Source organism: Astyanax mexicanus, chromosome 21, assembly GCF_023375975.1.
Source record: "Astyanax mexicanus isolate ESR-SI-001 chromosome 21, AstMex3_surface, whole genome shotgun sequence".
NCBI classification, from domain to species: domain Eukaryota; kingdom Metazoa; phylum Chordata; class Actinopteri; order Characiformes; family Acestrorhamphidae; genus Astyanax; species Astyanax mexicanus.
The window spans coordinates 20,514,068-20,539,648 of NC_064428.1; the positions used below are offsets into that span (position 1 = coordinate 20,514,068).

General features: G+C 34.9%; 1 protein-coding gene across 1 annotated transcript; it reads left to right on the plus strand.

The window, feature by feature from the left end:
- Positions 1–421: 421 nt before the first annotated feature.
- Positions 422–19,083, plus strand: LOC103034286 (interleukin-5 receptor subunit alpha). Its single transcript, XM_007254812.4, has 11 exons — positions 422–584; positions 1,016–1,077; positions 4,121–4,167; positions 8,080–8,167; positions 8,320–8,431; positions 11,394–11,575; positions 11,725–11,852; positions 11,957–12,092; positions 12,189–12,300; positions 16,335–16,416; positions 17,421–19,083. The coding sequence occupies exons 2-11, from the start codon at positions 1,023–1,025 to the stop codon at positions 17,496–17,498; spliced, it is 1,020 nt and encodes a 339-aa protein (XP_007254874.3). The 5' UTR covers positions 422–584; positions 1,016–1,022; the 3' UTR covers positions 17,499–19,083.
- Positions 19,084–25,581: the final 6,498 nt, after the last annotated feature.

Below are 25,581 nucleotides of genomic sequence, written 5' to 3' on the forward strand. Positions count from 1 at the left end.
GTGGAATGGCCCTTTTACTAAAGCATGTGAATGGTTAAATGGTCGGAACCAACCTTTAGAAGCATAAAAAAATAAAGTTTTTATAAGTTATTAATTTTATATGTGTTAAAGTTTTAAATTATTTGTTGCCTTTATAGGCTAAATTACATGAGCTAAGTTAGTGATCACACGTTCACACACTGTCCTGTAGTGATGCACTCAGTGATGTTCAGTTAGTATATATGTCACATAGAAACTTCATCAGTTAAAGTGAAGGACAGATACTGTAAATAATTTTTCTTTTAAAAGGTCTGTCACACATATAGTCACACACATGGGCTCTTTCAGGTTAACTCACTGTGAAAACAAAGAGAAAACAAAAGCGTGCCCCGAGAGTATTGTTATGCCCCTTATCTTAAATACCAGACAGAGGGCTCTAAGCTCCTCCCTCTTCTGTAACTTCCTGAAAACGCTTTCCAGTAAAAATGTGACGAACAGTTCCCTTTTCACAAACTCTTCGCCCTGCGAAGTGAAATGTATTTCATTTTAGCCTGAAATACATTTTACATTTCTACATCTGCCACTGTAGGAAGTTTCTGAGGGAGGTAAGTTCTATTTCTTATTAATATTTATTTATACAAACTCTCCTTTTTAAAAAAATGTAAAGATATTTATAACAATGAGTTTTGAGTATCGGTTTAACACTGCCATCGTGTGTGTGTGTGCGCATGTGTGTGTGTGTCTTTTCTGTATTTAGCTTGATATTTTTATAGCTAAACAAAAATTAAACCCTAGTTCTAGAAATTCTTATGTTGAAAAATATTCAAATTCCACAAAGTAGACTGTATTTAAGCCCCGTACAGAATACTGAGAAGTACAAAAAATTGACAAGAATTGTTCACATTGTATTCAGAATGGGACGATTGAAATATTAAGACATTTAATATTCATTTTGCTACATTTTGTGACCATCTGTGTGTGTTTAAACGTGGTTATGTATCTCTTGTTCACTGTTTTAACTTTTCTCGTGCTTCAGTTTCACTATGAGGCTGTGTGGACTGCTATTGATTCTATCCTTGGTTCGGGCTGAAACTGTGGGTTAGTGAATTTTTTATTAAGCTATATACAGAGAAAAAAGTACAGTTGTATGGAAATGTCTGGGCACCCTTGGCCAAATGACACATTTGACCTTTTTAAATTTTTTTATTATTATTATTATTATTATTATTATTTCTGAATTGAGCTGTAGTAAACACTACCTATGTATCTATAGTCAAATAGTTAAGTAAATAGAGTGTACAGTTACTATTCTTCAGTAACAGCAACAAAAAATACATTCACCAAGTTTGTTACTGAGTTCTCAGATTTCTTAGCATTATCTAATTTTGCTCAAATTGTAGCTTACGAACATTTTCATAACATTTAAAAAGTCTTTAAGTTCTGGTAGCTAGAATATTTCTCAATCTTCTTTTACAGAAGCCAATAAGTTCTGAGATACGCTGATTTGAGACTGTTATAAAGATATTTAGGACAAAACATTACGAGGGACATTTTTCAAAAGTTTCAGTTTGTTAATAATAAGGTTTGAGGTTTGTTTTAGATCATTTTCTCATTGTTACTTGCAGCAATTCTCTTTTCAATATTATTCATACAAAACAAAACAAAATTACCCAGCTATGTTTAGCAATCTCTTGTTAGTATCATTCTTTTAACAAAAGTTAGATTTTTACATTTGTTGCATTGAATTCTTTGCTATTATGTGGAAAAAATACTTGCAAGATTAACGATTCTAATATTAGCAACACAACTCATGCCTCCACCCCATGCTATGCGGTTGGTGAGGCGTTTTTATCACTGAATGTAATGTGTTTTTCTCTGAGAACAAATTATTTTTTGACATGTAATAAAATATTAATTTTATTACTGAGCAGTAGTACACACTACATATGTAGCTTGTCAAACATTGAATGAATTATAATGTAGTTACTATACTTTATTTACAGCAACAGCAACAAAACATTAATGTAATTTTTATAAATGTTTAGACATAGAAGGTCATAGAAGGTGTTATTTTGAGAGATACACAGATTGTTTAAGGCCCTTTTTCTATTTCTTAAAGACATTTCAGACACAAGTTTAGAGAGCTATTCCAAAAGCTTTGGTTTGTTTATAATGTTTTATTTTGAGGTTATTTATTTATTTTACCTCCAGCCATTTTCAACATCACTCACTTAACAAAATGACCCAGCTATGATTAGCAAACCTTACTGAAGCTTAGCGATAAGCTGTTCAGAAGTAAAATAGCCAACTCACACTGTTTACATGCAATTTTCTATACCTGGCAACCCAGGGTGTGGACATGGGATTGGGGGAATGGGGGTGGGCAAGTTCAGAGACTAAAACCCCCCAATTTTTTTGTGATGTACCGCACAGTTCAAATAAGAAAATACTGCCTGAAGCTCTGCTGAATAGAGCTGTCAGTGCTTAAATTCAACATGTTTCTGTAATATGTGATGATACGTTTTGATCGTGTTATGAGTTACTACAGAAAATGTAATTGACCTTTAAATACCTTTGTCACAGATATGTATGTCACTGATGTTCTCATTTCTTTCGTTGTAGATTTTCTCAGAGTATTATTAGCTCTGTTAAACTGATAACTAGGGTTGCAGTTCATCAAAGAAGCAGAATCTCAAGATATGCGAGTTGAGTTCATAGTAGCTTATTTTATATCACAAATGTATTTTTAATTGTTTTATCAGGCAACATACAAATTCTAGGTATCACTGGTGAGAATTATGACACATATTGTTCAAATTATTGATTTTAAATAATTGACAAGATCCCCAACTGCCAGTGCTCCAGCCTTTTGACAAAATTCTCAGTGATTACCAGAATTTCATTGGTGTTACAGACACCTTGGTGAGAGATCAGAACACTATAAAAACCATGTGAGAATTAATGAATATTTTAGCAGAAAAAAAAAAAAACGCTGGTTAGTATTTTATAAACATACCCATCTGAATTCCCAGTCCAAATGGAGTGGAGCATCTAGTACAACATCTTAGATTTTGCTAAGTTTTAAGAGTTCAGAAATCAATATTTGGTGGAAATATAACCCTGGTTTTTAATCACAGTTTTCATGCATCTTGGCATGTTCTCCTCCACCAGTCTTACACACTGCTTTTGGATAACTTAATGACATTACTGGTGCAAAAATTCAGAGCAGTTCAGTTTGGTTTGATGGCTTGTGACCATCTTCCACTTGATTATATTCCTGAGGTTTTTAATTTGGTAAAATGCAAGATGTTTTCTGATGAATTGAAAATTCATCAACATTTCTGCAAAAAAAAAAATAAAATAAATTGTGGAATAAAAACCTGAATTTCCACTCCAAATGGAGATGCTTGACTAAGAGTGGGACAAATTATCTAGCAATATATTGCATTATTGATGCTTGGCGTCAAATATCAATATTTGATGGGGTTTTTTTTATGTATTTTTATTTTAATCTATTTTTTTCTATGAGCTTATGTTAAACAGTTTGACATTTTTTTAGTATAGCATAGTTATGTTCGTTTTCACATTTACTTTTTCAATTTGTTCAAATTAATGGCAGTTTATGGCTATTTTATAACAATGGAATAATGCTATAATTGGAAGAATTGCAGTCAGCGGTATGTGTGTTAAAGTGACTCTTTGTTGCACTTTGTTGTAGTATATTTTTTATATTGGTTGTCAAAGTCTGTGAAACGCATAAAACCTAATTCCTGGTATTTACTCTTCCACAGTTTCCCTGAACTGCTGTATCGTAATAACATTTCACACTGTAGAAACCACAAGCTTAGACAGTTGCTGAGTAGTAGCCCAATTCAGTCAGAAAATACACAAAACTTATTCACAAAACATTTTTGCTTTATGTGACGCATCCTAATTGAAGTTGGTCTCATCCTCCAGGCTGGTGTTAATCAGGAAAATGATGATGTACATTTGACTGGTTCCAGAGGCTGGGTTTACTATGAAATAAAATCATTCTTACTGTGGCCAAGGGTGTCTAACATTTACACACAACTGTATTTTGAGACATATGATTTTCATTTTGTGGATTCATTAATATTGATTAATTTATTTTGTATTCCAGTTTCTTCCCATGGAATTGATCCGATCTGCCAAAAGATCGTCTCCTGTGTAAATATACTGATTTACGCTTTATTTTTATGTTTTTTTTTTTATCTAAAGTAGTCTGCAATGTTGTCTACAGCAGTCTGTAATATTTGAAGATGTTCATTATTTAAGATCATTTAAGATGTATCAGTGTTCATCAACCTTCTACAGAGCTTAGCACTATCACCACAGTTACAGAACTACTCAACCTAACCCTTTAATGCAGAACACATGCACATTCCCTCTAATACACGACATGGGTCAAAAAATGTTATTATTTTATGTTGGCTGAGTTTTCTTTGTTCTGTCTTTTAAAATAAGTTATCTATGATTGAATAATACAGATTTTATTTTGAATTGAAGCTTTATGGGTATTTTTTGTTTGTATGTTCTGATATTTTATGTTACAGTATTATTATTTATATATATATATATATATATATATATATATATATATATATATATATATATATATATATATGCACAATCTGTGTATAAAAGACAGAATACTGTTATTTACAAAAAAAAAATAAAAATATTTTTACTTAAAGTTTGAAACTGTTATAAAACTGTTATATCTATATAAAACTAACATATAATTTTGTTTAAGCAGTTTATTCTTTAAATGACCAAAAAGTTAACTTAAAGTAACCAAAAGTAACTACTTTGCTAAATGGCCTACCACTGTACTAGTAGTTATACTAGTTTATCTACTATGCAAAGTAAAAAAAAATACAAAAAAAAAAGAAACACTTGTAATGCTTAGTTATTTTAGTTTAATTAAGAGAATGAACATATCCCAGAATCATTCTTAACTTTAATCGGTCTTACAGTATCTCACAAAAGTGAGATTTTTTTATAACCTTTAATGGAACAGCACTGAAGAGTTGACACTTTGTTACTATGTAAATTAGTCAGTGTACAGCTTAACAAAAGAGAGCATGTTATAATGTAGCTACTATGCTTTATTTACAACAACTGCTACAAAAACATCATGTAATTTTTATAAACGGTTAGACACCTCACCAAGTTTGGAGTTCTCAGAGTACTTACTAATATCGCATTTTGCTAAAATGACAGCTTTTAACACTTTTTTTTTAAAATCAACGAAAAATCTGTTAGTCCTGTTTTAGATCACAGAATGCCTTTATTTCAGAGACACACAGATTGTTTAAGGGATTTCTTTAAATTTTTAAAGATATGTGAGGCAGAACTTTAGAGGGCCATTTTAAAAGCTTCAGTTTGTTTATAATGTTTTATTTTGAGGACTGTTTTTGATCATTCTCTTTTTGTTACTTCAAGCCATTCTCTTTTCAACATCACTCACTTAACAAAATTACCCAGCTATGGTTAGCAAACCTTACTGAGGCTTAGTGATTACCTGTTCAGAAGTAAAATAGCCAACTCACACTGTTTACATGACATTACATGACAACAGCCATGAATGTCTAAACTGCTGTCGCAACAAAAATTGTCACTATTATTTTCCAGCACTGCCTTTAAGTTCACTAAATCCACTTTCTGTTTGAGGATGCCCCAGTGGTGCTCAGTAGGGTTTAGGTCTGTAAACATGCTTGACCAGTCAAACACCTTTGCCTTCAGTTTCTAACTACAGTAGATTTAGCTAACTAAAACAGAAAACATCAACAGCTAGGTAGATAAAAATAATTAACTGTAACTTTCTATAATGTAATGCACTCACTCTCAAGGTAACCCAACCCTAATCAAATATTATATACAGTTATCTTTCACTACTGCCATCAAATAGTTTCTAAAGCAGTGATAGAACAACTATAAAACAATATTGAGTTAGATGTCTGAGTACAGGTACACAACATAAATAATAACACTACATTAATTACAATAAATAAAAAAAATAATAATTAAGTAAATAGAAGAGACAGTTTAACAGACAGAACAGTGCAGTATCAATTCGGTACAATAAAAGATGCTGGTGAGAGATCTGTAACATACTGTAACATATACACTTACCACTAACTGTCCAACTGCTCATTAACACAAATGTCAAATCAGCCAATCACATGCCAGCAACTCAATGCATTTAGGCATGTGGACATGGCCAAGACGATCAGACTGGAGAAGAAAGGTGATTTAAGAGACTTTGAACGTGGCATGGTTGTTGGTGCCAGACGGGCTGGTCTGAATATTTCAGGAACTGCTGATTTATTGGGATTTTTATGCACAACCATCTCTAGGGTTTACAGAGAATAATCAGAAAAAGAGAATAAAATATCCAGTGAGCGGATATCAGTTCTGTGGGTGCAAATGCTGACCTCTTGTTGATGCCAGAGGTCAGAGGAAAATGACCAGACTGGCAGAACAGCAACAGTAACTCAAATCACCACTCGTTACAACCGAGGTCTGCAGAAGAAGAGCATCTCTGAACCACAACACGTCCAACCTTGAGGCGGATGATGAGCTACAGCAGCAGAAGAAACACCGGGTGCAGCTCCTGCAGCTAAGAACAGGAAACTGAGGCTACAGTTCGCACAGACTCACCAAAATTGGACAATAGAAGATTGGAAAAACTTAACCTGGTCTGATGAGTCTCTGATGATTTCTGCTGCGACATTCGGAAGGTAGGGTCAGAATTTAGCGTCAACAACATGAAAGCATGGATCCATCCTGCCTTGTATTAATAGTTCAGGCTGGTGGTGGTGGTGTAATGGTGTGGGGGAGATTTTTTCTGCACACTTTGGGCCCATTAGTACCAATTGAGCATCGTGTCGACGCCACAGCCTATCTAAGTATTGTTGCTGACCATGCCCATCCCTTTTTGACCACAGTGTACACTGTGTATCTTCAAATGGCTACTTCCAGCAGGATAATGCGCCGTGTCATAAAGCAAGAATCATCTCAGACTGGTTTCTTGAACACGACAATGCAAATGGTCTCCACAGTCACCAGATCTCAATCCAATAGAGCACCTTTGGGATGCAGTGGTGGAACTGGAGATTCGAATCATGGATGTGCATCTGATAAATCTGCAGCAACTGCGTGATGCTATCATGTCAATATGGACCAGAATCTCTGAGGAATGTTTCCAGTACCTTGTTGAATCTATATTTCGCGAAGGATTAAGGCAATTCTAAAGGCAAAATGGGTTCCAACCCAGAACTAGCAAGGTCTCTACCTCTGATGTAGAGAATGTATAGTTTATTACAGGGTGAAGCAGCAAATATTGCAGATAGGTATAGAGACATTTAGGTCTCTGTGTGCTGAGTGTGTTTGTGTTTGAGCAGAGAGATGGGTTGTTTCGGTACAGTCAGGTAAAATAATAATGAAAATGTGTGCTAAACAAAAACAAGATATTCACTGAATTGTTTGAATAGAAATTATTAGTAATTCATTTATTTCAAAGATATACTGTATCATAGAAACACTCAGCCATACATAAAGTAACATAGAACATGAATACAGGTCATTTTTGACCCATGTTGTGCATTAGAGTGGTAGTGATACAAAAAGGGTTTTTATTCAAAAAGTTAAAAAAAAACTAATAAAATCATATGCATTGAGCAATAACTTGAATGAGCTAATTAATTTATTGCCAGATTGCAAGATATAGGAAATGAAAACTGACCCATGTTGCGCACAAAGAAATAAAGTTATTATAAGGAATTTAATAAACAGCAGCAAACTAGAAACTAGGACTAGGAGATTTTACACTGCTTTTATAATTCTTAGTTTAGTTAAATTGTTCTCCAACTCACATTGTTGAGTAATAAATCTCAAAAATCAAGAACACTTTATTTCATCATGTATGGTAGACAGATGTGTAATGTTTCTCGTTGTGTGCGCAAATGTAGACTGTTGACAAGTGTTGAAAACAACAGATTTACAGTACAATGAAATGTGAAATGGGTTTTTGCATGAAATGTGAAGTGTGTGTTTTTCCCTCTGTTTTGTGGAAAGGATGAGGTAGGACACTATATATGTGAGATCATTGACAGGAATGGTGACTGTCAGGAATATGAGTGGGAAAATTCAACGGCTCCTGAAAGTAGGTTTTTGAATTGTTCAGCAAAAGTAGACACATTTTATTGCATTTGCAAGTGAAACATTCTCCTTATCTTGTTTCGTCTTCATGCAGACTTCCCTCAGCAGAGTTGCAATTTTCACCAGTGATATTAATGAAAACGTTTTGTTTTTCAGGCTTTCGTGAATTGACAGAGATCTACTGCATTGTCTATAAGTCAAATCAGTTAAACTGCTCCTGGAGCACAGATATGATTCCTGAAGATGCACAGTATTCTGCTTTTTACCAGTAAGTCTGTGTCTGACATCAAGTTTTGAGTTTCAATGTATGATAATTCCTTGATAAAATAAAACAGTGCAGTCAGGGGTGCGTTTCCCAGAACCATTTGTTAAATTGTTCATACCCTATCTCACAAAAGAGGGTACACCCCTTACACTTTTCATGGGACAACACTACAGATACGACACTATCATACCATGTAAAGTAGTCATTTCCTTTGCCCTCAAAATAACTTGACCCACAGCCACAAGTGAGTACACCCTTAAGTGAAAGTGGCCACATTGTGCTTAAAGTGTCAATATTTTGGGTGGCCACCATTATGCTCATTATGCAGCACTGCCTTACAGTGGCGTGCACAGACATTTTGGGGGGCAAGTGCTCGGGGGTGGGGGGCTTGGCGGTTGCGTGCAGGTTGTCTTCATTTGTTGACGGGGGGGATGGGTGTTGGTGGAGGTGCGCACAGGTCTTAATCAGTTGTCGACAGGGGGGAGGGGGATTTGGTGCTTATTCAGTTGTTGAGGACACTTTCAGTTTCAAAAGGGCACTTTGGTTAATAAAGGGCAGAGTTGGTGATGTCTATGTGTGCACGCCACTGCTGCCTTATCTCAGGCATGGAGTTTACTAGAGATTCACAGGTTGCCACTTCCTCTCCTGTATAATGATATCACAGAGCTGGTGGATGTTCGAGACCGTGCGATCCTCCACCTTCTGCTTGTGGATGCTCCACAGATGCTCAATAAACAGAAGGCTTGGCCAGTCTATCCCATTTACCGTTAATAGTAGTTTCTTTTGTGAGATACTGCATATTAAAAGTATCTACCACATGTGATTGGCTAAGAACCGCATGATGTAAACATGATGTTCACATCATCTATTAGCTTGAGTTAAGTGGTTAGGATGTTCCTAGTTTTTATGCTTTAGTGTGCAGCGATAAGCATAAATGTTTTGAAGTGCAATATTTTATTTCATCAGACGTTCATTTTGATTCATTATTGGCACAGTTAGTACTGTAGATGTGTTATTTTTATTATATTAAAGCTTATGTAAGTAGTCAACAAACAAATAAAAAAATATATATATGTGATGTTAACTTGGCTAATAATTTTAATTATTATATAATAGTTTTCTGGAGGTTAAAACCACTGGGATAAAACCCCAAGGGTAATAGAAGTTGGTAAATTTAACCCTTGTGTGGTGTTCATATTTTTGTTCGTTTACTTTGTTACTTGTATTTAATTCAGCAAAATTAAGCAATTTTACATTAAAATGCTTTACACATGCTTGCTTCACCTAAATTGCTAGCAATATAAACAGCTTACATGGTTAATATTTGCCCTTTACCTTTCTTATGTTACATTTCTTTCAAAAAGTGCTACTCTTTTTTTTATTAGTTTTTTAATAAAATGTAAAAGAAAATGAATTAAACTCAAGATATGAGTAGAACATTTGTTTAGTTTCAAATTTACAAATGAAGCAATGTTTATTAGCCCTTGGCCAAACATACTGTATGTAATATAAATGTGTGTGTTTATGGAAAATGTGTTTTGATATATGTTTTTCACAAAAAATGAGCCAATGCCAATGAGATTGAGTTAGAAAAAATATTTTTTTTTAGTATCATTTGATGAAAAATGAAAACGTGTCCCACAGACCCGAACACCACACAACGGTTAAGAGTGTAACAGGGATAAAAAAAAAAAAGTTTAAGACCATAAACATGAACAGCATCTCCTCTCCCCCAGCCAGATATTTTTACTACCATGTCAGCTCCTCAGTGCTGCTACTGTTCACTGTGCAACAGCCCTAATTCAAAAATATGGATAGACAGAAAGCAGTTAACACATACTGAAGAGCTTTTTAGCGATCTTTATGCACTTAGCTTTTTCGCTAAAATGACTAAAATGCAGACAAAAAAAATCTCAATAATAAGACTAAACATCGATAAAATATTTATAGCCTATAGCATTTAGCAATAGGCACCTGAAAGTGCTTAAAAGTCACATTTTATTATTAATTGTATGGCTTATTATTATTATTATTATTATTATTATTATTATTATTATTATTATTATTATTATTATTATTTTTATTATTATTATTATTATTATTATTATTAGATTAGATTAAGCCTCACTCTTAACAATAGGCCGTTATCCTAAAAAGGTAGAATCTAAATGATCTGATCAACTCAACTGATTATTTTATCCCTTAAAATACCTTGTGCCATATACAGGCTACAGGTGTAGGTGATATAAAACCCTTTTTTCTGCAGTAAAATAACTTATTTACACTCTGAAAAATTTGAGGGTTTTAAATCTCCTACAGAACACTTGGATAAGTTGCCTGTTCTCTTTCTACTCCACTTAATATTTCCAGATCAGTAACAGGGATCAACCTAAATTCTGTAGGTTTAAAAATAGACATAAAAACTAGACAAACATAACAAAACTAAAGGTTTGGTGGACAGGGACAGTTTCATTTGTATTTGACATCAGCAGATTTAAAAAAACAAAAACAAAAAATATATATATATATATTTTTTTTTTTAATGCTCAAATAGAATTAATGCTTAAATAGAAATCCTCAAGATGTAGTGGTGTAATGTCAGGCAGAAAACTGACAAAACTCTTTGCATTTTAAGGGTTTAGGAAGGTGATGATATGAAAAATAGATTTAACTTTGTGGTAAAAATGCATACTATTATTTTTTTCTATTAAGTTTTTCATGCTTTTTTAAATATATATATATATATATATATATATATTCTACAGATAAGTTCAGAACACTCGTTCTGAACTTGTTCTGAAGACTAAGAAAGCTTTTGAGAAACTGCCCCCTTATTAATTTTGTTGGTAAATCACTAATATTAATCAAAATCGGAAAACGCACCCCTGATTTGTTAGGTTTTGTCTCTTTTCTCATATTTTAAATGTATATGTATACTATCATTTTTCATGTCCTCTTACTTCAGTTCATGCCACTATAATAAGAACAACACAAACCATCCGTTAAACTGCTCCTCAACCAGCGACGGAAAAAGAGTTGAGTGCCATGGTGAAATTGTTCATTCTGAACATGTGATGGTTGAAGTCAAGGTTTCCATTTCTGGTCACTCGTTCATTCTCTGCAACACATTTATGCGTGTAGATATCGGTAAGACTTTTAAATGAATATTTATACAAGGCTTTAAAAAAAATGTGAAAAAAAGTAAAGGGGTTTAAATAACACAAATAGACACAATAAGAAAATATTGTTAAAAATGAACAATAAAAATGCTAATCTCGTTACACCTTTATTTCCAGAGATATTAGAACCACCCACAAACATAACTGCCTTCATAGAGTCAGAAAACCTGGAGATTGAGTGGTCACCACCAACTGATGGTGCTGCAAGAGACTGTTTTGATTATGAGCTAAACATCAATGATGACGTAAGAATGTCTTTCTTTATTCTCTTGTCTTGTTCTTTTTGAATGCATTTAATTCCATTTCTAAAATAAAAATAATAATAATTCCTTTTTTTTTGCTCACACAGATTGTCAACATCCCTGAAAAATCAAAATATACTAAACAAAACATTGACCTAACAAAGACCTACAGCATTAAAATAAGAGCACAATGGAATCATTGTGCCAATAATGATCGCTGGAGTGACTGGAGTGAAATCAAGGGTGAGTGAAATTTTGTATCAGTGTTGGCGATTAGAATTGTTGAAAATGATGGATTGAAACGATAGAATTATAGATGATGTGTGCTCTTTGAATCAGTGGTTGGCCCGAGTAAAAATCTGCACACGCTCAACTGGTATGTGATTGCCTCCATCGCGCTTGTGCTTCCAATGATTCTTCTGGCAATTCTTCTAGTCTTCAAATTCCAAAGGTAAAACCTTTTTGTTATCTGTTTTTTTTTTCTCTTCTATTTTGTGGAGTTATGTAACGTAATTTTGGGAGTTTGATCCAAGCCTTTACTCCTCCCACTCTCCAACCTATATAACCATCACCTGCATGTCGCACAACCTCGCACCCACCTCCTCCCCATCTTCCTCCTTCATTTATTTTCTCCCTTTCTCTTCCTGTATCTCTTCTTGCGTGGGGGAGCTTCAGCTTCACGCTTTTTCAGCGAAGCTGCCCAGAACTCCTGCCCAATCATCAGAGTTCGCCCCCCTCTCTTTTTCTTCTCTTTCAGTCAAGAGCGTGAGGAAATACTAGCAAAATTTCAGTTAGAATGCTGGATTTGTTAAAGGAGAATTCAGCTGTGACTTATAAAAGCCGTGATGTAATAAAATGAGTGTAACAATACCGAGTACAAACCTGTGTTGAATATTGAAGAATTTTTAAATTCAGCGTTTTTATCCAAGGCTTCCAATCAACAGGCTTACAGTGCTAGTGATCCGATGAAATGAAAAAAAAAGTATACTTACAGTTAAGTGTATATTATGTAGTAAGTATACTACAATCAATGTAATTTAATAGTGGGACTAAATAACTCTAAGTCAGTGGTTCTTAAACTTTTTAGGCAAAGTACCACCAAAAAACAAACCCTCTCGCTGTCCACCAGCACAACGCATCCTATTCATTTGAGTGCATAGAGCCGGTTGCGTTGCGGTGAGCGCAGCAGCCCCGCCCTCCGGTGATTAAGTTCAGCAGAGCTCAAATTTATTCAAATGAATCCGGCCGCCGCACTGCATCCAGCCAATCAGGGAACAGCAGGCTGCGAGTTCACACACATACGAGCCTCACACACACAGAACAACACCTGATCCAAGTATCGTGTCTGCGCAGTCCACACGGAATTTTTAACGGAATTTCTTTTAATTAAAGAAAAAAAAGTTTTGTGTAAAAAAAAAAAAAAAACTCAAATCATCTTACATTTTCCGAGCTCATCTAGCGTACCACCGGGGGGTGCTCTGTGTACCACCAGTCTTACGCGTACCACAGTTTGAGAAGCCAAGCACACTTTACATAAAAAGCAAGAAACCTTAATTGTACTTTTCTTAATGATATCAAGATCAAAAGATTAAGTACAAGTATATGCCAAATATACTTAGACTTTTCTGTATACTTTTCACTATAGGCCAAGTATACTTAAGTACAATTATGTGTATTATGTCACGGATAAGTCCAAAGTTAACTGAAAGCATATTAGCTTAATTACACCTTTACCAATCTCAAAGTAGCTCCACATTTCATTGGTAGAATTCAGAAAGCCCTGAGCTTTAAAACTGAGAACTAAAAAAGTACACAGAAAGTTTATTTAAAGGAGAACTCTGGTGTAAAATGAACTTTTGTTGCAGTAAAACATGATAAAAAGTACTTACCTTTGATGAACAGAACACCTCCGCTCTCCCACAGCGTTAAGAGATCCAGAAGTTTTACCAGTTTGTCCCCAAACACCCTTCAGACTGGGTGATATGGGGCATAATTTGCCCCGATAAATAATCGCTTTTTCCAGTGTTATCCAGACTCAAAGTAGCTCCACACCTCCTTGCTAGAATCCAGAGAGCCCTGACATTTAAAACAAGGCAATAATAACTTAAAAAGTGCACAAGAAGCTTTTTAAAACGTATTATAAGCTTATTATAATGCGAGCTTCAGCTCTGAGCGTCGCAATTGCTCCTAAAGCTGGATTCTACGCTATGCAGCTATGCACTTTTTATCATGTTTTACTACACCAAAAGTCCATTTTACACTAAAAAAAAACACAGTTTATACACACAGTACCCTGAGGTAGTTATTCGGGTGTAGCCATCTTGAAATTAAGTGACGATAAGTCAGCTGACGAGCACAAATGTACAGGAATGATAGGAGAACAGACTGCAAAAATAATACCAGCAGTTGATGAAAATATCTCTATAATATTCATGCATTTCCACAGAATGAATTCTGCTGTTCACTTATCCTGTCTAGTTATGTTTTTAATCAACTACCTGTGCACTTTAAAATGTCTCCCGTGATAATCAGCAGTGCACATGCACTGATCTTGTGCTGGATTTGTTCCTGGATTTGTGTTGGCTCACACCAGTGCATATAATTTAACCACAGTTCCCAAGAATAGGTTTGTGGAAAGGAGAACAGAAATTTAAAATAAATAAAGATAAGCTATCAGGATGTCTGCTCTTCCTGTGTTTATATCGAGAGCTTGATGGTTTCATGCAAATCGAATGCACTGAGAAAGCACAGGAGACGCTTATAGCACAGCATAGAATAGCACAGCTTTGTTTTAAGAACTGTGGGAACATTGTTATAGTTACTGTCTGTCTTTCAGTATTTCCATTATTTTATATAGTGGCACATTAACTTCCGTTTTTTTTGTTTGTTTGTTTTTACAGTGGTAAATAACACAATGGCAGTCTATATAGTATATGGCCACAATATTAAAACAGCAACAAGGAGTGTAGAAACTACTAAAAATGACAATTTTAAAGTCTGATGCAATAAAGTAAAAAGAGGGTTTAGGCTTTGTGATGCTTTATATGCACACAGGGTGGAAGGTCATAGACTGTATTTTAGTTTTAATGTAAAATCTCCATTCAAAATGCAGTTTAGTGTAAGACTAGACTTAACTCCTTTTTGTTTAACATTTATTAAGACGATGTTTACACAGTTAACAGTCGAGAAATAAACAAAAATTTAAGAGAAATCGTAGCTATTAACTATAGTTTTATAGATTCACGTAAATTTTAAAATAAACAGGATCAGCCATCATAGGTGTGAGCGAATCTTCCGAACTTTTTGTTGGATTTGTTGTATGGATTGTTTTGGGGATTAGTGGGACCCAACAAGTTTAAAAACTAAACTTTGTGTTTGTACAAGAAGTTATTTTTTACAAAAACATGTGCTCATACACTCATGGGGACAGTAGTTTATTTTAACATTTAAAAATGGTATTTGCCATTTAGGATCAGAAGAAACCAATTAGTTAAAACAACTCAATTTTAGCTTTCTACAGTAAGTAAATAAACTTAAACTTAAACACAAACATAAACTTGGATGAGAATTTTTGCCTGGCCCTTGTCTTGGTCTAGGTTGGCTGTAGAAACTTTTGTCTGGGATTCCCACCATCTTGTTTTCTATCAATTGAGTGTAATGTGGTCACGTGAGCACTAGATGGTACAGTCAATGTCTTCATATGTGGCCAAAAGGACAGTGTTTTAAGGGTGCATGGTCTCAAGAGTTTAAGACAGTTTCTCAACCCTGGACTACTTCTACTAAATTGTGTTCTTCTATTTGTTGAGCCTTGTTGTCATATTTTCCTGAAAGATTTGTTACTTTTAGCATTAAAATGGTTTTACATGTGTGCTGGGAGCGCATGCAGTACTCCATATTGCCAAAAGTATATTTGCTCCGTGAGGTTGGTACTGTATTTAAGGCTTTTATGAAGCTCCTTGGCCATGGAAACCCATTCCATAAAGCTCTCTACGTTCTACTGGTCTTGAGCTAATCTGAAGCTACATAAACTTTGAAGGTCTGAAGTGATTGGCTCTGCAGAAAGTTGGTGACCTCTCTGCAGTATGCTCCTCAGCATCTGCTGTTGAGTTACACGATCACTAACATTTGACTGTGAAATACTTAGTAGTGAAGAAATTTTACAACTTGACTTGTTGCACAGTTGATATCATCCCATCATGTTATCACTCTGGAATTTGCTGAGCCCCTAAGAGCGACCCATTCTTTCACTAATGTTTATAGAAGCAGTCTGCAGTCATGGAACCCTTGGCAATAAAAATAAGTGTACATTTTAAGGGTTTTAATAGGTTTTTTTGGAAATCGCATCTCAATTATTTACTTGGGTTTTGTTTTTTTAAAGGGTACTCAACAGTGTTTGGGGTTTACATACCTTCATTATTTAACATTGACAAGATTTTTTTACAGCACTTTAATCATTTTACTTTGTTGTGCTACTTGTTTCTCCAGGTTGACTGAAAAGCTGTTCCCATCCATCCCCAGCCCATCTGTAAAGGTCAAAATGCTTCTTGAAAAAGAGGATTTCGGTCAGGTAATAAACATGTTTTGGTTGTTTATTTATAAATTTACAACCACAAAAAAGCCCATGCATCATTTGTGCTGTCTTCAATCTCATATCAGACATTCATATATTACATATACAACTATGGTGTTTATGAGTTTGACACAATTTCTGTTCGCGCGTTTTTGGTCGGAAATAACATAAACAGTTTTTATTTACTTCTGTTTTTCTGCTGTCAACAGAGAGCAAGTAAATTTACAGCCTTTGAAGCACTTTCTGGCCATAAGCAATCATACACCACAAAAAAAAATTGGAAATAACACAACTTTCTTGACTCAGTCCAGCAACAGTGCACCAGTGAGCTGGAATTTACTACAGGAAACTCTGCTCACTGGTGTTACTTTACCATTGTAAACTCTCAGGACTCTATTGCACACCCTGCACAAGACACGTTGTGGTGCTCTTTGGTACCTTACACCCCGTTAACAGTTGAAATAGTGTCAAAGTTTAGAAGTAAATCTACACTAATGGGTCCCTTATCCTCGATGGGCTAGTGTAAGCCTGTTAAATAGTTATGCTCAACTGCACAAGTTTAAAAGCCACAGCTGTAGCACATTTGTCCCAGTAATTTAGTCTTTGCTGCGGCAGCCCAACAAAATAAAAGTCCCTTAAAATAAAAGTCACTTTTAAAAACAAACATTAGTTTGTCGCCTGTGACAAGCGCAACTGGCCATGCTCTCTCTGATGGTGCTCTCTCCCCACATTACTCGTAATGTGATGTTGGTCAGCGCAGGCGCCTGTTAGCTTATGTACCAGAGCTGGGTTGCTGCGCTTTCCTCCGAGTATGCTGGCTACCCAGTAATACTACATCAGTGGCAGTTGGAAAAAAGGCGGGAGTTTTGCTAGTGATTGGGTTGGGTAATCGGCCTTCCAAATTGTGATTAAAATGGGATTAAATTAGAAATTAATAAGAAAGACATTGATTGTCTTTTGTTCTCTAGTCATTAAAACACATTCTATTTCTTTTCCACCAGGTCATGCCTCCGAAACAATGTGGAGGTGAAGCTGAAGAAGGGACAAACATATTGCATGTGACAAGTTATAAAGATTAAAGTTCTCAAGAGGAAGAAATTAAATTCTATAAAACATGGATTATAGTTACTGCCAAAAAAAACTACACAAACGGACAATGTGTTTTCATGGCTTAAGAGCAAAAGCAGAGTGAACCATACTATGAATTTAAAGAATGAAAGTCTAGTGCTTTAATGCAGTGAAGAGAAGTGTGGTGTGTGGAAAATCAGTGTGGTTTTTAATGCCTGACCAGAGAGGAGGGGTTGTTTGCATGTGCGCTCTAGTGCAAAAACAGTAGACTTACAGGGTGATGATACAAAATCTTACATAGTTTTCGCTGGGGCTGAATGCTAATAGTGCTTGATTGAAAATACTAAAACTTATCTCATGTATATTTTATACTTACAACAATATAAAAACATATATAACCAAATATAAAAAGTAATAATGTTTTTCTACACAGTTCTACACAAAAAGTTGCCAAACTGTCACTGACGTGCCCTTTTTGAGTCACTTTTGTGTAACTTTAAGTACATTCAGTATATTTAGTTTGAGAACATAACTGTACACCTGTGTGCACCTTGTTTTGATGAAAGTACTTTTGTAATTTTGTTAGTAAAAGTAAAAGTAATGCACCTTTAAGATCACCTTTGCACCTTCAAGTAATGCACCTTTGGAAGCACAACTGTGGACCTTTAAGGTCAGTTTCCCAGACATGGATTAAGCCTAGTTTTAGCCTAGTTTTATACTGTCTGGGAAACAGTTGTCCCTCTGAGTTTGGTCCTGTACAGTATTTTATTTCAGACTGTTCTGGAAAAAAATAACACCTGTATTATTGTAATTACATCATTTATCAAGTTGTTTCTTTGTTTTAGTGCTTTGTTTTAGTTTAAATGCTAATGTACTGTACTTATTTATTAGCTGCATAAAACTGCTACTGTTGCTGACTGACTGGCTTTCCGAAGCTCCTCTAGATATCATATATTTATCTCTGTAAGCATGTGACAGAAAGGCACTCATTCTTTTTAGGGCAGTTGATCATTTTAAATGGGTACTTTCCATTGTGTGTTCATTGCAATCTGCAAAATTCTTAGTTTGTTTACATTGTAAGTTAATTTGTCCCATGATTACAAACTAAAATATGGTTTTGTGTACCTTTTAGACTTTGACATTTTGTAAAATATTTTGTAAACTTTTATACAGAAATGTCTCTTTTTATTAGTTAATGATTCATGTGTTTTATATTTAGTTTCCACATTTATTTTTGAAGTTAAAAGACCAAGCTAAAAAACTGTAATAGAAAGCCTCTAATCACTGTTTTCTCAATAATCTTAATATAATAATCTTGTGGTCTGTCAGTAGTATCAGGTAGGCCTAATACAATGTTCTGACTAAGATACTTTTATCCTGTGCTTATTTTAATTTTTTTTTATCACATTTTGTGGCATGTATTTTTTCATTTTATACAAATACTGTAAAGCAAATGTGTATTTTTTCAAGATTTACTCTTAACCTGTAAAGTACTTTTCGTACATTTTACACAGTTTGATGCAGGGGGTGGGTTAAGTTGTGGTAAAATCACACACAAATAATTAAAATAAATTATATTTTCCTTCAGGTCAATAATTCAGGCATTTCTAGTATTTATTTAACTTACTTTCTATAGAAATAAAATATCAAGCTATTTAAATGTATGTCCAGAAAGGTACCTGACCACCACTCCCATAAACGTAGATATGTTCCTAAACTCTATCTATCTATCTATCTATCTATCTATCTATCTATCTATCTATCTATCTATCTATCTATCTATCTATCTATCTATCTATCTATCTATCTATCTATCTATCTATCTATCTATCTATCTATCTATCTATCTATCTATCTATCTATCTATCTATCTATCTATCTATCTATCTATCCATCCCCACTTCCAGACCACCACTCCCATAAACGTAGATATGTTCCTAACCTATGTTTTATTAATAAATCATCTTACACTCACTACTAATGTGTGCTGCTGCTACAAAAGGCGTAACATGGCAGTGAGTAAGCAGACATTTCAGACTCTCGCCCACAGCAAGGGGCTTTCCGCAAAGATCTGTTGGGGTGGGTTTACTGCCATCTGGTGGAACGCCTGTATTCAAGGCTTTGCATAGACAAAATAAGGTTTTTTAATACTTTATTTAATATTTTCATGAAGCAGATTTGCTCAAAAACAGCAACTTTACTTCAAAGAGATAAAACCTTCTTAACTTTCAATAAAAGTCAATTTAAAAAGAGTTTATTTCAGGTAATTTTAGAGCATTTCTATTAGTCTATTTGACACAGTGCAAGGGAACATTTGTGGGTTTAGATTATGAAGTAACCTTCATAAAATGAAATTGGTTACTCTGACTCACAGACATACATATCCTGTCCGGTTATTAAAGGCACCCTTTTGCAATAATGTCAGCTTAGCAAATAGATTTGCCATATTGGGACAGTTTAGAGTTCTTGCTGTGTATCAGTGTAACAAAGAATCCTTCATGGTTCACGATTATTGTTTGTTCTTAAGGTGCAGCGTGATGAGATATTTCTAATATATTGTCTGGTGGATTTTCTCAGGGGGGTTTCTGGCTATAACAGCTTTCGCAGGTTAACTGAGCAATTGCCGTGCTGCAAATGATATCGGAAATATCAGAAAAGGAGACTCAGAACCAAAAAAACAAAAATTCAATTGAATAGAACTGTGTAACTAAGCATGCAACTAAGAACAGTTCCGTCCTCTCTAAAAAAAAAAAAAAGCACTAAAAGTACTTAACCACATTCTGTGGTGTGAAAAAGTGTTTGCCCCCTTCCTGATTTCCTGATTTTCTGCTTGTTTGTCACACATTTAAATGTTTCGGAACATCAAACCAATTTAAATATTAGTCAAAGAAAACACAGCTAAACACAAAATGTCCAAACCTACATGGCCCTGTGTGAAAAAGTGATTGCCCCCTAAACCTAAAAGCTGGTCGGGCCACCCTTAGCAGCAACAACTGCAACCAAGCGTTTGTGATAACTTGCAATGAGTCTTTTATAGCATTGTGGAGATATTTTGGCTCCACTCATCTTTGCAGAATTGTTGTAATTCAGCCACATTGGGGGGTTTTCCAGCACGAACGGCCTTTTTAAGATCATGCCACAGTTCTTGAACAACTAAGACAAGCTTTAATATTCTTTTAAGGATCTTTTGGTGGACTTCACTTTGTCTGGCAGGTCCAACTTAAGTGATGTCTTGATTGAGAACTGGTATGGCAATAATCAGGCCTGGGTGTGGCTAGAGGCAGTGTACTCAGGTGTCAGAAACCATAGTGACGGTATGTTTTAACAAGGGGACAATCACTTTTTTGCAAAGGGCCATGTAGGTTTGGATGCTTTTTCTCCCTTAATAATAAACACCTTCATTTAAAAATAGCATTTTGTGTTTACCTGTGTTGGCTTTGACTAATATTTAAATTGGTTTGATGTTCTGAAACACACTACTGTACTCTATATAATCACACATTCTTACCAGAGAGGTCTCTAAATCCTCAAAAACATACAGACTGCCACTAAAACATGAATGCTGATAGGAGGCCAAGATATCCCCCTGCAATCTTTAGAGTCTTTTCATTGGTGCTGCACCCTAAATATCATCTACGATTGATTTGTTTGGCCCTAACAAGCAGCTAATGGCCCTGTGAGCTGTCAGCTGGGTTGGCCATATGATAGCTCTAGCCATGCCTATAGCCCATCTGCTGCTGAACAACTTCACAGCTGTCCTCAATCCCATTAAACAATAGTAAGAAACCTACACTGACCAGAAATTTGGATGGGAGACCACTCTGAAAAGAGCAAGGTCATTCAGATGCTAAATTACCCACAAAAAAACATCCGTTTCTCTGATGCACCACACCCACAAATGTGGCGCAAACAAGGCTGGTAGTGTTCTGAGTTGAGAATGCACAAATGTCACACATTCAGAAGATCTGGTGTCTGGTGCAATTTTACATGATGCCAGATCACATTTGCTCTTCATTACAGATACTTGACATGATGTTACATCAAACAGTCCATCAACCAGTGGCTCTAAATTATTCTGAACCTACAATACGGTGATCTATATCAACAGGACAACACTCTTCCACATTCAGCTGCTGTCTCATGAGCATGCTATGCTATGAACACCTCGTGAAAAAACAGCAGAAATAAATTTTCAAGATATCAGAGGACACGATTACAAACCTATACAAATCCATGCAAAGATGTTTTGGATCCAAATACATTTTTGCTTACAAATAATGATCAATTAAGATGTAACACACGTTACAATTCCTGAGATTTTTTCTGCTTCTCTTCAAGTTCCTCTACCTGATATAAATGTTCAATACGAAAATATATTTCCAGTCCTCAGTGGAGGTTATCATCTTTTCTCTTAACCCAAATGTTACTGCTGACATGCCATTTATCTATCCATGCCTTGTACAGTTTACAGTAAGTACTCTGACCAAAACCTAACCATAGTTCCCTAAACGAAATCCTGAAATAGAGAACAGAAATGTAAGCAAACTTATAAAAGGACAGACACATCCTGCGGTTGCCTTGAGTAATTTTCTCTAGAAGATACATTGCACAATTTGGTTTATACTGCAAGATGACAGTCCAAAAAAGGGCATATAATGGAAATCTCTTTTACAAAGTAAAAAGTGCAACCTGGAATATACATGAAATAATATTTAGTTAAACTGTAGACAGAACAGAATATATATCATTGGACATTTTAAGATGTTTTGCCTCTAAGCCAATCCAAACAATCCTTTCAGGTGGGAATTGCCTCTTATAAGGAATCAGACAGAGTTTAGTTTTGTATCTATGTATAAATAGTGGTAATAAACAGAAACTTGTATATTCTTAGTGGTCATCTAAGCATTTCTGTAAGAGTAAATGTTAACTGATTTTATTGAGATATTTTGAGATTTCTACAAATAATTTATCCAAATAAAAAAAGTCAGATATTATACTTAATGTAGTTTATTTTCTAATACAAAACTGTTAAAAGTTTGCGCGTGCTCACCCTTACTCAACTTCAGTGAGTACTTTTTCCCCCCCAGGAAAGACAAGCTTTTACTGTAGGCACACTTAGTGTTTTCACCTGTCCTGTAAAATACCGAATCGTCCTTTGTTTGGCAACTAAATGTTGTGATTTCTTTTCCATATTTCCATAAAGGTCCATGGTGGGCATCCCTTATTTTAAATTCAGAAAGGTGACAACCCCAGGTACACTACTTAAATAAGTAAGAATGGGTGGCTTCAGGGTTGTTGGCTTGAGAAGATTGCTAATTGCAACAATAGCTATGGAAGCTAATTATTTTTTTAGTATTCATTTTGCATTAACCACTGTATTTTTTCTGGGTAAATGAATTAGAAAATGCATACTTTATTTTGCTTTAATGTTTTTCTTTTAACAAATAATCTCTCTTACAGGGTAAAAATGGGCAGATTTGCCCATTTTCTGTTCTTCTATAAGGCAGACTTAAGGTTAAGTTATCTTTCTTTAAACTAAGAAATTGTGTCATAAGCTTCCAATAAATGAAGGCCTTTAAGCTGTTAGAGGAAATAAAAGTGCATACAGAAGTAAATGCACCAAAGGGCTACATTTGGTTGTTGCAACTGATGATGTAACACAGCAGTGGGTGGCTCATTTGGGGATTTTAGAAAATGAATAATTGAGACATATTTAGCTTAGCCACAGTGAGGGAACAGACAGCAGCAACAAGCCAACTTCTTCTTTTTTAGTTTGCTTGCAATAGTGGCTTTTAAAAATAAAAGTGTTAAGTTTGAGCTTTGGCTTTGTTTTTTTGTGTTTTTTTTTTATTTTACTACAGATTACAATACATACATTATATGTCCATATGTTTTAATGTTCTAAATGAATTCTAATGTTCTAATGAATTACTGAGTTGAACCTATGGATGACACATATGTGCACCTTTGCACACATACAGTAGCTTATCTATTCCCTGTACAGAAGTACTACCAATACAATTAAATAGGTTTCACTGGACCAGATAAACATGAACCTAGTGACACCATGCCTAATGCCAGGTGTGGACTAGAGGAGTATAAAGACAAAAATAAAATTAATACATTTGATTTTGAAATTAGGAATGAATGAGGTACAGGGGTACCTATAATTTTGTCTGTATACTTTATTACATTCTTCAAAATAAAGGTTTCTAAAAGGTTTTTCGGCTGGATATACTGTATAGTTCTAGGAAACTCCTTAAACATATATATAGTATAGCCGTAGGTGACGCTACACAGCAAAATTGATAGTGTTAAATTAACTTTTTAAGAGTTAAATTTAACACTGTCCTATCCTAGATAACATATGGTCCTACTCACAAGAGTATAACACTGTATGGAGTCATATATTACCTCTATGTAACTCTCATCATTAACACATTTTAGCCTACAGGGTAAATCAACTCTTAAAATGGTTAATTTATTTTATATAACACAAAATAAACACGTTTTTCCCTATCTAAGCTTTATTTAGAACAAGAGAGCCCATCAACATCTGCCAAAAAAGCTGTGGTTCCCCCGTAACACAATAACTCTTGGGTGGAGACCCTTTATCCACCATCCAATCCAACACCAAGAGGGTGAATAAAGCTCAGGGAAACCACCACACAACTACCTGTAAATAAGTACAAATAAGTTTTAGGTAAAAATGGGTGGCTTCAGGGTTGTAGGCTTGAGAAGATTGCTAATTGCAACAGTAGCTATGATTATTTTGTAGTGATCACTTTTGCATTAACCACTGTATTTTTCTGGGTAAATTAATTAGAAAATGCATACGTTATTTCGCTTTAATGTTTTCCTTTTAACAAAAAATCTTTTTTACAGGGTGTAAGTGGGGAAAAACTATTTCTCTACAGGCAGATATTTTGCCCCTTATCTGTTCTTCTATAATGCAGACTTTAGGTTGAGTTATCTTTCTTTAAACTACGAAATCATGGCATAAGCTTCCAATAAATGAAGGTTCTCCCATAACACAATAACTATTGGGTGGAGACCTTTATCCACCATTCAAGTCAACACCAAGAGGGTGAATAAAGCTCCATTAGGTAAACCACCACAACTACCTGTAAATCCCACTTACCTACAAATACATACATGCACATGCACACATACAAAATAACCCCAAAGAAAGAATAATGGTGACTGCAGTGCATTCTGAGAATGAAGCAGAATCAAGAGGTGAAGCCTGTTAGATAGAGTTGGATTTTAACTCTGAATAATAACACCAACTCTGTGGATTTTTTTTTAAATCAGTAAGGGTTGTTAGAAAAAACCCCAGAGTTAAAACATATTTACACTGTGATATTAACACTGTAGATTTGTACGTACTGTGTACGTTTTAAATGATATAAAGGTTTTTACATTCTCACATCTTTGTGAGAATGAGCGTAGGAGCACTTTTTGCAGAAACAGTTGTAGGTGGAAAGTGCATTGACTCATTTGCACCAGTCTGCCACGTGCCATTAGTCTGGTTTGTGGCATTCAGTGCATTTGTGTTTTTGTGAAATTTTGCCATGCATCTGCCAGCAGTTACTTAAAGCACATATACATAAAGCAGAAGGCAATGAAACAGCTCATTTCAGCACATATCCAGACACAGTTATTATGAGATTTTTATGTTTCAATAATGCATGCCAAATATCTCCATATATCCAGGATTAAAGAGAAATTAAGGATACTGGAAATATATAATCTGTCTCTAGTAGATTTATAATGGGAAATGAGAACAGTGTGAATTTTTCGTTTGCTAAGCAAAAAAACAGTAATATCGGTCACAACTCTTAAAAATGTTGGCGATATTATTGCATTTGATATAATATGGCACAGCCCTAGTGTACACACAGATGGCACACGATTTTCAATATATAATACAGCTGTAATTGTATGGGTGTTGCCATATAACCATTTTATCATAATATGTAGATATGATGAAACTATAATAAAGGATTTATTTGCAACATGAATGGTACAGTTAAATATAAAATAGCTGTATATGTAAGCATGTGTTTGTCTGGCTCAGAAAAGTGCACTGAA